General features: G+C 44.8%; 1 protein-coding gene across 1 annotated transcript in view; it reads right to left on the bottom strand.

Moving 5' to 3' along the window:
* Positions 1-13734, bottom strand: part of cfap58 (cilia and flagella associated protein 58) — a 165847-nt gene that overhangs the window by 120227 nt on the left and 31886 nt on the right. The window contains exons 9-10 of the mRNA XM_068002701.1: positions 11526-11717; positions 4191-4352 (exon numbers count right to left, since the gene is read on the bottom strand). Of these exons, the coding sequence (XP_067858802.1) occupies positions 4191-4352; positions 11526-11717 (354 nt within the window). The remainder of the gene's footprint in view (positions 1-4190; positions 4353-11525; positions 11718-13734) is intronic.

The following is a 13734-nucleotide window of genomic DNA, read 5'->3' as shown; positions in this document are numbered from 1 at the left end:
TTCAGGTGGTGCATATCAATTGAGAACTCTCTTGTATCCTTTTATAAGAGAGCTGATCTAGGGTGTGGTGGTGGCAATGTGGATCTCTGTGAATAAAGGCTTGAAGCAACTGAAGACTAGGCTCTAGTATTCTATCCTTCACCACCTGGCTATCCAATTTATAACAGTGTGCGAGGCACCAGAAGGCTGCTCGTGCCCAGCATGAGTCAATGGAGTAGATCTTGACTTAGTGCGGGAGATTGCAAGTCAGCAGCCAGTTTTACATCTCTCCATTGACTTCAATGGAAACATAATTTGGGAGAGATGTAAAACGGGCTGCCAATTCACTATCACCTGTTTTACACTATCGCACAAAGTCAAAACTGTACTTTTTTTCCGCATACAAAAGATTCCTACAGAACGTGGCGTCTGGAAAAGGTTTAATACCAGACTTTGATCTGTCATCATACATCTTCCATGCTGTCACTCACTTAAATTATGAATGGGCGACTTCAAAGAGGTTCCTGTGTTCTATGTGTGATAGCTGGCTTTCTTGGGTAAACTATGTACCCACCAATTCGCATTTACAGTTTTTCTTTACATTTTATACCCCCCAATTCAGTTATGTGGAAACAGTTGTGTTATTGTTTATTGTCAAGCACCAGCTTGTTTTTGTGGTTATTATGCATTAAAAATGGCTGGGTGGCATGCGTGAAAGTAGCAGGTGAAAAGTTCTGAATCATTCTGTAGTAGTTATGAGTGTAAGCTACTGTCTGCAGTCCCATTTCAAAGAAAATTAAGTAGATACAAACAGGGCCTAGCTACAGTTGCTGAAATTCTGACGGTTGATCGGGCGAAAGGACACAGTAAGCAAGTGACTCACATGCTTCACCCTGAAGCTCCTTACTTGAAAAATACAGCTTGAGACATTCATCCAACACTGAAAACAGCATAAGCAAATTGAATTATTTGTTTATGCTAGGCTAGAACTCTCAACTCTGTCCAACTCCAACTATTGCCTTTCTGTGGAAAAGGACTGAGGGAACGATTCCTTTGATGATTTTCCATGGCTGTATGTAGCATAATATTGTTTTGTTTTGTGCTCTATAGTATTAGTCTAAGGGCCCGATATTAGGAGGGAGGTGGGTTGCCAGCGGGGGGTTGTTTGTGCGCATGGGTAACCCACCCAGTAAAATCGGTGGGTTCCGCACACAATCGTAAATAAATTGAAGCCACTTACCTTGGCTTCTGGGTTTCGCGCTGGAAAGCTGCGCAGCGGGCTGACAGCTGGAGGAACCCGATTTAAAGGGGCAGTCCTCCACTGACTGATGCTGCAGAAAGGAGCCAAAATTACAGCATGGAGCAGCCCAGGGGGAAGGCTGCTCCCAGGCTTAATGATGACTCACTCCAGGTCCTACTGGATGGGGTGAGGAGGAGGGGGAGGACAGAGATCTTCTCCCCGGCTGACGGGAGGAAGTGGCCTGCCTCTGCCACCACAAAGGCCTGGCTCAAGGTGGCAGAGGAGGTCACCAGCACCATCAACATAACACACACCTCCATACAGTGCAGGAGGCGCTTCAATGACCTAAGTAGGTCAGCCAAAGTGAGTACACTTACTCATTCCCCTACACTCCGTCTGCCACATCACCGCCCCCACCCCACATCTCCTTCTGAACTACCAACACTACTCTCTCACATCACTCCTCACACCCACTCAAACCTCATCCTCATCTTACCTGCACTTACTCACCTCGCCAGTACTCATCCCACCACTACCACTCAACCCAATTCTCAGACAATCTCATGGCTCTGTCTCATACTCACCCTCTCATGCATCTCTTTCGTGGTCAGCCTCAACCCACCTGCCACTACCTGTGCTGCAGCCACAGGGCATGCATCACGTATGTGTAGTAGGAAGCGTAAGGCAAACGTGTCGTAAGCATGAAGGGGATGCACAAGCGTGTTTGAGGGTTTGTCATGGTTTTTACTTATATTTGATTTCTGATCAACTCACATTACATATTATATGGTCACCACTACTGCCATGTCTTGGCCATTCTTGACTGGCTTGTGCAATAATGCCCTTTCATGAGGTTCTCCATGAACATCCTTGATGCCACCCATTGGGTCACCCTACAGTGGGTGTATGTGTAGTTGCACGACTACTTTGTGCGGGTGCCTGTTGCGCAGCACTGTGTTGTGTAGCTCCACGTGGCAGAGGTGGATGGCATGCCTGGCGAGGCTGGTGATGTTGCTCGTCCTCCAATGGAGTGATGACTGCAGCAATGGACCCCCCCCTTCCTGTTGTGAGTGTGAGGGGGTCCACAAAGTAGGTAAATGTGTTTGGACAGCAGAGTTTAGGGTATGATTTAATAATTTGGAGTGTGGAGACAACGGTGTGGCAGGCAAAACTTAGTCTGAGGTGACAAATTGCCCTGCTGCAATGAATGAGGGTTTACCCCGCACCTGTAAAATGGACCTTTGCAGCTGCCACTGGCTGCTGGCTGCAACACGTCTGTTTAAACAGGGAGTGTTTCCCCCAGCATGGGAAACACGCTCTGGGTAGTCCAAAATCCGAATCCTCCTAAAATCTCCAACTAATGAGGTCTGTAAACGGCCTCAAGTACCCAGATAATGATCTTAAATGGGATCCCGCCGGCTTTCATTGCCGGTGGGAGTCCCGCACGCGGGGGCTTCGCGCGCACTGATTCGCGCCATTGGGGAACCCGGAAGTAGGCGGGTTGGAGCCGGGCTTCGGACCCGCTCCGGGAATTCCCAATTTTAGGAGCCCCCCCGCCACGAACGCACCCGCTCGGCCATCCAAAAATTGACCCCTAAGTCTTTCTTTGTACAACAATTCGACTTTGTCAATAAATTATAATAGATGTTCTAATGTGTAAAATTTCTGCTTTGCATTTAATGTTCACTAATCTGAAATGAGTCTGTAGACTAGTACAAGAATAAATTTAATCCAGTAGCACTTTACTATAAGTGGGATAGTTGTTAGTCTCTAAAGTCTAAGGAAAGATAACAAAAAGTCTCAGCTGTGGGATGGACAAAGCATATACATGTTTAAGCTGTTGAGAAAATGGTGCAGAAACACCCAAAACCGTGACACTATAGAAGTAATTTCTCAATCCCGTGCTGCCAACAGGGAAGCTGCACATGCAAGGAACAAGGGTACAACACAGTAGCCCCAATTCTCTGACCTGTGTGATCTACACACGTGGCTCTCTGCTGGGAGTGCAGAATCTCACCATATGATTAAGCAGGACTACATGTCTCTTCTGCCACGATGTGACACACTTGAGAGGGTACATTGACATAAAGGCTACACTTTGAATTTGATAACATCCATGCCATGTAAGTGGCAGATAATGCCCAAGTCCAACAAGAAAGGCCCAACCACCATTCTGTGACCTTTGCGAAGCATCCCACTATCATCATCCTGCAGATCACCACTCACCAGAAGCTTAAGTGGACTAGCCCTATCAACACCCAGGCGGCAAGAGCAGGGCAAAGGCTGAGTATTCTACATTAAGTAGCTCACATTCCTGGCTCCTCAAAGCCTCTTCAGCATCTAGGCCCAAGTCAGCAGTGTCTTGAAAATACTCACCATTCACCTGGACAGGGGCAGCCACAACACTCAAAGAGCTTGACATCACCCACAACAAAGCAGTCCACTTGATCAGCACCCTTGTTAGTGAAGGCAATATCCACCCTGTCCATCACCTGTCCTATCTAGAGGATGCACTGTAGGAACTTGTTAAGCTTACTTCAACAGCACTTCCCAACCCCATGACACCTACCACCAAATAGGACAAGAGCAGCAATGTCTTGGGAACACCGTCACCTGCAAGTTCCCCTCCAAGTCACCTGCATATTGCCATTCCTTCGTTGTCGCTGGGTCAAAATCCTGGAAACCCCTGTCTTATACCATTGTGGGAGCACCATCACCACAAAGACTGCAGTGGTTTGAGGAGAAAAACCAACACCCATCTTTCTCATAGCAACTTGAGATGGGTAATATATGGGGTGTTGCCAGCGTCGCCCACATCCCAAGAACATATAAAAAGTAATTTTGATTCACAGAATAAAATTAGTTGCCATGGGTTACATTCACCTACTAATGTAAATAGCTTCTCTGAAATTATGGTAATTTGGAAAGAAAATACATTAAAATGTTAGATTGCAAGAAGAGTTGTCCATACCTGAGCTTCAATCAAGTTCTTGCTATAAAGGTTTCTGTCACATCGCACAGCCTCATAAAGGTTCTGTTGTTGTTTCAGCTTACTCTCAGCTTCTGAGATTTTCTTTTTGAAGTCAAAATTCTGCATCTCATACACCTTAATGTCTTCCATGTACTGAAGAACCTGCAAAAGAAATATTTCTTGACACTTAGAGACCCATAATTTGATTATAGTGGTAGATAAAAGACAAAAAAAATTAGTCCAGTCGTTTGTTACCGCTTCAAGTCTTGAAAGCAAGTTGTTGGACATGGAATGGCTAATTTCACTCATACAAAACATTACACTCTTTCTTAAAGGCCAACTTTTGAGTTCATCAAACTTTCTCCCACTTTCTGCACTTAGTCCAGCCGTCAAGCATTCCTAAGTCAGAATATGTTATTTGCAGGTTAAGGTTCCTTCGATTCCACTTACAACAATTTGATACAACACAGAAGGATGCCATTCGGTCCATCGTGCCTCTGCCAGCTCTTTGAAAGAGCTATCCAATTAGTCCCACACCTCTGCTCTTTCCCCTTCTGCAAATGTTTCCCCTTTGCTGGGTGCTCTTTATCGTGCCAGGCTGATATTTCCGATTCCCATGCCAATCATCATTACATGGTTGTTCTGAGTGTGACTGAAAACCCAGTGCCAATTAGTGCTGAATTGGGGGAAATTTTGCATTGTGGACACTTGGGACTGAGACTGACCAAACACGTTTCACTTAGGACACTCAACAGCTGAAAGAAAGGAGAGATTTTCATCCCATCAGTCCGGGCTTGATTTCAGCTCCGAGAGATGAAAGATCATGTGCTATCCCTACTTAACCCAATGAATCTCCTTACATTAATTAATGGATCTTAAAGAGGTTCTAATCTCTTTCTAAATTGATGTGTTAGACTAAACTCAATCTTTTCTACAGATGAAAAGCTATTACTTAAAGGTCAACTGCATCACAATATGAGCAATTTTATAATAGTGTGATTTAAATGTACACATCAAGCCATTACTGTGTTTCTTTGTTCTGTTTCTACTTGCTTTAAAGGCATTTTACTGGTCATCACTTTCTCACCTGTTCTGTTAACAGAGGCTATCCTGTCAATCACTTTCCACTACACACAAAAGGCCACTGCAAAATCATCCATTAGCAACAGCATCCATTATCATGAGTGGTCTGGGAATCTGAAGTTTTTGAAAATATCTCCACATGCAATCCCTACTCTGTGCTGAGTTAGTTCAGCCCAGGGATATAGGTTAAGTGAGTGGGCAAAAATTTAGCAGATGGAGTATAATGTGGGAAAATGTGAACTTGTCCACTTTGGCAGGAGGAATAGAAAAGCAGCATATTATTTAAATGGAGAGAGATTGCAGAACTCTGAGGTACAGAGGGATCTGGGTGTCCTAGTACATGAATCACAAAAAGTTAGTATGCAGGTACAGCAAGTGATTAGGAAGGCAAATGGTATGCTGTCATTTGTTGCAAGGGGAATGGAATATAAAAGTAGAGATGTTTTCCTACTGTTGTACAGGGCATTGGTGAGACCACATCTAGAATACTGTGATGTGGAGATGCCGGTGATGGACTGGGGTTGACAAATGTGAACAATCTTACAACACCAAGTTATAGTCCAAAAATTTTATTTGAAAATCACAAGCTTTCGGAGGCTTCCTCCTTCGTCAGGTGAATGTCAGGAAATCCTTGAACGTTTCGCATTTATATTCAGAGAACAATACCTGGTGATTACAGATAATCATTCCAACTGCCCATTGTCAAGGCAATCAAAGTGTTCAGACAGAGAGGTGTTACCTACAGGACCACCGAATATACAAACGGCCAGAACACAAGACAGAGAGAGAGGGAGAAACATCCGAAAGGAAGAGAAAGACTGAAAATGACCCGTTGAATTAAAAACAGATAACTTTTATTCGCTGGTGAGGTTACGTGTAGCGGGACATGAACCCAAGATCCCGGTTGAGGCCATCCTCATGGGTGCGGAACTTGGCTATCAATTTCTGCTCGACGATTTTGCGTTATCGTGTGTCTCGAAAGCCGCCTTGGAGTACGCTTACCCGAAGATCGGTGACTGAATGTCCTTGACTGCTGAAGTGTTCCCCGACTGGGAGGGAACCCTCCTGTCTGGCGATTGTTGCGCGGTGTCCGTTCATCCGTTGTTGCAGTGTCTGCATGGTCTCGCCAATGTACCATGCTCCGGGGCATTCTTTCCTGCAACTTATGAGGTAGACAACGTTGGCCAAGTCACAGGAGTATGAACCATGTACCTGGTGGGTGGTGTCCTCTCGTGTGATGGTGGTATCTGTGTCGATGATCTGGCATGTCTTGCAGAGGTTGCCGTGGCAGGGTTTTGTGGTGTCGTGGACGCTGTTCTTCTGAAAGCTGGGTAATTTGCTGCGAATGATGGTCTGTTTGAGGTTGGGTGGCTGTTTAAAGGCGAGTAGTGGAGGTGTGGGGATGGCCTTCGCGAGGTGTTCGTCGTCATCGATGACATGTTGAAGGCTGCAGAGAACATGGCGTAGTTTCTCCGCTCCGGGGAAGTACTGGACGACGAAGGGTACTCTGTTGGTTGCGTCCCGTGTTAGTCTTCTGAGGAGGTCTATGTGATTTATCGCTGTGGCCCGTCGGAACTGTCGATCGACGAGTCGAGCGTCATATCCCATTCTTACGAGGGCGTCTTTCAGCGTCTGTAGGTGTCCATCGCGTTCCTCCTCGTCTGAGCAGATCCTATGTATTCGCAGGGCCTGTCCATAGGGGATGGCCTCTTTGACGTGGTTAGGGTGGAAGCTGGAAAAGTGGAGCGTCGTGAGGTTATCCGTGGGCTTGCGGTAAAGTGAGGTGCTGAGGTGCCCGTCTTTGATGGAGATTCGTGTGTCCAAGAAAGAAACCAATTCTGAGGAGTAGTCCATGGTGAGCTTGATGGTGGGATGGAACTTGTTGATGTTATCGTGTAGTCTCTTTAGTGATTCTTCGCCGTGGGTCCATGGAAAGAAAATGTCGTCGATGTATCTGGTGTATAGCATTGGTTGGAGGTCCTGTGCAGTGAAGATGTCCTGCTCAAACTTGTGCACGAAAATGTTTTGGCATTGGTTGGAGGTCCTGTTTTCATGCACAAGTTCGAGCAGGACTTCTTCACTGCACAGGACCTCCAACCAACGCTATACACCAGATACATCGACAACATTTTCTTTCTATGGACCCACGGCGAAGAATCACTAAAGAGACTACACGATAACATCAACAAGTTCCATCCCACCATCAAGCTCACCATGGACTACTCCTCAGAATCGGTTTCTTTCTTGAACACACGAATCTCCATCAAAGACGGGCACCTCAGCACCTCACTCTACCGCAAGCCCACGGACAACCTCACGATGCTCCACTTTTCCAGCTTCCAACCTAACCACGTCAAAGAGGCCATCCCCTATGGACAGGCCCTGCGAATACACAGGATCTGCTCAGACGAGGAGGAACGCGGTGGACACCTACAGACGCTGATAGACGCCCTCGTAAGAATGGGATATGACGCTCGACTCGTCAATCGACAGTTCCGACGAGACACAGCGAAAAATCGCATAGACCTCCTCAGAAGACTAACACGGGACACAACCAACAGAGTACCCTTCGTCATCCAGTACTTCCCCGGAGCGGAGAAACTACGCCATGTTCTCCGCAGCCTTCAACATGTCATCGATGACGACGAGCACCTCGCTAAGGCCATCCCCACACCTCCACTACTCGCCTTTAAACAGCCACCCAACCTCAAACAGACCATCGTTCGCAGCAAATTACCCAGCTTTCAGGAGAACAGCGTCCACGACACCACACAACCCTGCCACGGCAACCTCTGCAAGACATGCCAGATCATCGACACAGTTACCACCATCACACGAGAGGACACCACCCACCAGGTACATGGTTCATACTCCTGTGACTCGGCCAACGTTGTCTACCTCATACGTTGCAGGAAAGGATGCCCCGGAGCATGGTACATTGGCGAGACCATGCAGACACTGCGACAACGGATGAACGGACACCACGCAACAATCGCCAGACAGGAGGGTTCCCTCCCAGTCGGGGAACACTTCAGCAGTCAAGGACATTCAGCCACCGATCTTCAGGTAAGCGTACTCCAAGGCGGCCTTCGAGATACACAACAACGCAAAATCGTCGAGCAGAAATTGATAGCCAAGTTCCGTACCCATGAGGATGGCCTCAACCGGGATCTTGGGTTCATGTCGCGCTACACGTAACCCCACCAGCGAATAAAAGTTATCTGTTTTTAATTCAACGGGTCATTTTCAGTCTTTCTCTTCCTTTCGGATGTTTCTCCCTCTCTCTCTCTGTTTTGTGTTCTGGCCGTTTGTATATTCGGTGGTCCTGTAGGTAACACCTCTCTGTCTGAACACTTTGATTGCCTTGACAACGGGCAGTTGGAATGATTATCTGTAATCACCAGGTATTGTTCTCTGAATATAAATGCGAAACGTTCAAGGATTTCCTGACATTCACCTGACGAAGGAGGAAGCCTCCGAAAGCTTAGAATACTGTGTGCAGTTTTTGTCTCCTTATTTAAGAAAGGACATCATTGCTTTGGAGGCCATTCAGAGAAGGTTCACTCGACTGATTCCTGGGATGAGGGGGTTATCTTATGAGGAAAGGTTGGACAAGTTGGGCCTGTATACATTGGAGTTTAGAAGAATGATCTTATTGAAACATATAAGATCCTGAGCGGACTAGAAGGGGTAGATGCTGAGGGGATGTTTCCCCTTGTGGGACAGACTAGAACTCGGGGCCACAGTTTAAAAATCAGGGGTATCCCATTTGAGATGTTAATGAGGAGAATTTTTTTCTCTCAGAGGGTCGTGAGTCTGTGGAACTCCCTTCCCCAGAGAGCGGTGGAGGCAGGGTCATTGAATACTTTTAAGGCTGAGTTAGATAGATTCCTGATTAACAAGGGAGTCAAAGGTTATAGTAGGTAGACGGGAAAGTAGGTTGAGGTCACAATCAGATCAGCCATGATCTTATCAAATGGTAGAGCAGGCTCGAGGGGCCGAGTGGCCTACTCCTGCTCTTAATTCGTATGTAGCCCGGGGTTGCAGCTGGGAAGTTCCAATTGGTCTCAGTGTCTCTGGGAGACAAAAAAAGTCAGCCAGGATTTCCGTATCTGATCGTTATCCGACAACTTCTAAATCAAAGAGCCCACGGCACGTCAGGTGAGAACAGAATCGGGCTCAACTACAATGCAACCCCCACCACCCCCCCACCCCACCCCACCGCCCAATGTCAAATGGCCGGCCTAATCTTCCTAGCTCATGTCATTTGGGTGAGGTACAGGTTACCAATGCCTGTGGAATCTTACCCCAGCAAGAGTCAGGAGAGGTGGGGAGAAAGTTGTCTTTTTTACAAAAAAATGGAAAAGCATATGAGGTCAGCTTATCCCTTGATTTGTTGATGCCTTATAGAGCCAAGACCCATTGTGCCAGTCACTGACAGCTTTGAAAAGAGAGGAAAGCATAAATCAAATCAAGAAATAGTGTGAAAGTGATGCCAAGCTTGTGTTTTAGGAGGAAGTGAAGACTGAGGGAGGGAAAGAGTGATGTGAGGAGTGAGTACTTGTGAATTGAAAGATACTACCAGGTTATGGTTTGGCAATGAATCAGATGCAATTCACAGTTTGCTGTCCACTATCTTAACAAGACACATGAACCCTAAGCTCAGAGAATTCTCTCTGCCACATTCTGTGTGATACTTTCCTGCGCTGTATCCTTGTGATCATTTAGAACAACCATGGTAAATAATGCCACACTTTGGGGCAGTTTTTAGCTATCTTCACAGGTGACTAAAGATTACAAAACCTCGGTTAAATAAGCAGCTCTAAAGAGTTTGGCATCAGTACTTATTCTGAGACTGAAACCATTAGAAAGAACTGATGATTCAACATCCTGTTCCAATGAGTTCATTTTTGAATATTTTTGTTGTAAAAAGAAATGTGCACTGTAATTGAAATCATTAAGATTTTAATGATCTGATATTTAGATCCTCCCTGAACAGCCAGTGGGAATGCTTTTATCTTTTTTTTAAAGCTTAATGTTAAATTGAAAAAAAATAAAGTTATCTTCCTGGCCTTGATAGGACCGCCATTTTGGAATCTAAACTCCAAACAACTAGGCAATTCTAGGATGTATTATGTTCCAATGGACTTAAAAGCAGGACTTTACTGAATTTCAACCAGTGCAGCAACTGGTCTCAGTATTCCCAGGTTAGGAAATGGTAGGAAAAAAGTCAGCTTTTCCGCAAGACTGTTATCCAGCTGGAACAGCGAGTGTGGGGATAGCAGGTGAGGGCGTGATTGGCTCACTACAACACTCCTCCAAAGTTGAATAGCCTGCCTACCTTCCCTTTACTGCTTCACACGAGTAACAGAATGATAATCACTTGGGGGAGGTACGTGAGGGCCGCTACTGCTGTGCAACCATACCCCCCCCAACATGATCACTGCAGTCAGGAGTAAGTGGAGTAAGGGGGATTAAAAAAAAAATCAGATTGAAAATCAGGGAGAAAAAAACAAATTGTGTTTAAATAAAATTAGTTACGCTGCTGGAAAATGCAAGAGGCAAATCATTAGTTGGATCACAGTTCCTTTAAGAAGTGAGTGTTGATGAAGTCACTAGGGAACCTGGCTTTGAGGAATTACTGATCCTGGCAAACTGAGGAAGGTAAAATCCCACATAACTGAAATGAGAAATGGCCAGATTACTGATATTGTATTTGTGGTACACAGCTTTCGATAACACCTCTCCACATTCACGGTTTTGCCCTCCTACTGGTACATTTCCCCCCCCCCCCCCTGTTTATATCACCAGGTGGTTTCACTAGCAACACAGAATGAAACATAGAAAAAGTTATGACAAAGAAGGAGGTAGCAGCCCAAAAAATATGCCAGAATTTATTGAGGTGGGAAAGCAAACTTTTGGAAGCATACCAAAAAAGGTGGGTTTTGTTTAAATTGGTATTTTTGCAATGTCATTTATAGCAGTTCAGTCCCGAGCACAAATGAAGTACCAAACATCCTGGGTTAATTACTCATCAGCCATCGTTAATTCAGCTTTCAGTCTGACTCAGTTCTCCCTCCAACTCTGCTCTTTGTAAAGTTAATGTTTAATTCATTCTAGTTTTGATTTTGATTTTCTTTCACCAAAAAGTATTAATGTTGACTCTCCTCAATTGGAGAGCAGCATTTGCCAGTACTGTGTTTCTTATAGCCTCCAATGTTGTTTTGGCTTAATTTACTGCTCAGTACTGACCTTCTGTGTAAGATCACTGGCTTCATTGATGTATCGGTCCCTCTCTTTTTCCAGGTGGAAAATAATTTTCCGCTGTTTTTGAGCCTCAACGTTATAGTTTTGAATTTCCTGCTCCAGGACCTTCTTAGACTGCTCGTGAAGTTTGACCAAGTTCATTTGCTTCTCGGTGGCACCGACTGCCTTCATCATATTCTGAGGAAAAGGAAAACATAACCATTGTTATTTTACTGCACACTCCTCGTCGAAAGGTTTGATGAGTTAATTAGCTCACCGTTGACACAGAGTGAGACCCCGCACAAAAATCCGATGTGAAGTAAAAATGACGTGTCGCCTCGAAAATGAGAATCCCAGCCTTTCTGTTCTATGAGTCTTCAACTAAACTGGTTCCAATGAACAGAACAGCGAAGCAGCTCTTTTTCAGCTGGTCATGACAGGTCTCCAGAAGGCAACGTTTTCTTAACTTAACTTATCCCCAGTGTTTTGTTTAAGTATTTTCATAGCAAAAACAATCTCAAATCTAATCTCTAATATCAAAATGGAAATCTATATAAAGCAGCAATCATCTATCTATAGTAATATTAAACATCTTGGGGGTGATTTTAACCACCAAGAGCAGGTGGGTTGGGGGCGGGTGGGAGTTGAAAATAGTTGTTTTTTTGAGTCGCAACCCGGCTTTATTTCCAGGTTTAACTTGGGCGCGTAAAAGTACAGGCTTCCCAATGGGAATGCAAAGTCTGAAAATTTTGCAGTTCTGACCCAAAAAAACAACTATTTTCAACTCCCATCCGCCCCCATCCCACCCATTCTTGGGGGTTAAAATCACCCCCCTTATGTCTGCATTTTGTCAACGTTTTCCATTATAAATTCCTTTGTCCACATTTACACTGGAAAATGCCTAAGCAAACTTGTCATGCTGAATCTAAATCCTCCCACAAGTGAAGATGTTGCAGTGCCACTACTGGCGGGAAGGTGTAATTAGAGCGTGACAAGTTTACATTGGCAGGTTTCATTATAAATATGTAGCTAGGGATTCATAATAGAAATATATAAAAAAATAAGGACAGAGTGCATGACTTTAAAATGGGGCCTAAATTACACCTGCGTGCTCTGTACCAATTTTCCCCCATCCTCTAACCCCTCTTTACATTATGACTACATTTGGTCTTGACTCCCCATGGGCAATGACACAAGAGACTGACCAGTAATATATTAAAAATCTTACATTTGCATGCACTTTGTGTTAACTTTTTCCATTATAAATTCCTATGTCCACATTTATAATGAAAATTGTCTTTGTAAACTCATCATGATGTAATTGCACCTTTCTAACGGTAATGTCAAAATATATAACTAAGTTGGAGCCAACAGAATACAGAATGTGTGTAGAACTGTTGCCAGAGCTTCCAATCACTTACAGCATTACCTAGTCGGCATGCCAATGAATTAAGTTTTCCTACGCTGAGCCAAATTTATCCTCCTACATACAGTGGAATTGTTCCGACTCTTTACACATATATTTAAAATCAAACCTGATTTCATAAGTCTAGAGACAAAGAAATTAGATCATAACCACAGGCAATGGGATGAGCCAAAGATCAAAACCCTTTAAAAACAGGTCTACCCCACTGGGAAGAATCAATTGAATTCTCTGCTCTTCATTTTCAGAAAACTCAAAAAACTTCTCCCAAGTTCCAAGTGGTGTCCAAAGCAGTAGATAACCATAAATGCTCCTTGACAATGTGAGCTGCGGCAATGTTACAGGAATGGGGACCATTTTGAAGGAACTGTTCCTGAGACATAGGGAGTGTGCGTTATACTCAGAATTGGCTGTATTCCACAACTTTTGTGCCCAGGCAGAAAGTGAAGGTAATTCTACCTCACACCACAGCACTGGAACGCATAGTTGTGCAGCATAAGGTAGCAAGACAATTGGTCGGAACAGGGTCAAAAGGGTCCAAAGGAAATTTTACCAGGAATCCAAGTGTACAAATATTAACTCCACGATTCTGCACTCCCAGCAGAACAACTGCCCAATGATGACCTCAGCCCCCCACCATGAACAGAAGATCCTACAGAAACTGCTAAAATCCGTGCCTGAGTTCCCAATACGCCCTCCTGACAGGCAAAGTTACGCACCGAGGGTGTCAATTCACGAAACATACCCTTTTGTGTTGGTGACATTGTAAGTACAGTGGTAGGAATTCCTAAT

The sequence above is a fragment of the Heptranchias perlo genome, chromosome 21 (assembly GCF_035084215.1).
Source record: "Heptranchias perlo isolate sHepPer1 chromosome 21, sHepPer1.hap1, whole genome shotgun sequence".
Lineage (NCBI taxonomy): Eukaryota > Metazoa > Chordata > Chondrichthyes > Hexanchiformes > Hexanchidae > Heptranchias > Heptranchias perlo.
This window is presented reverse-complemented; position numbering and strand designations above follow the sequence as displayed.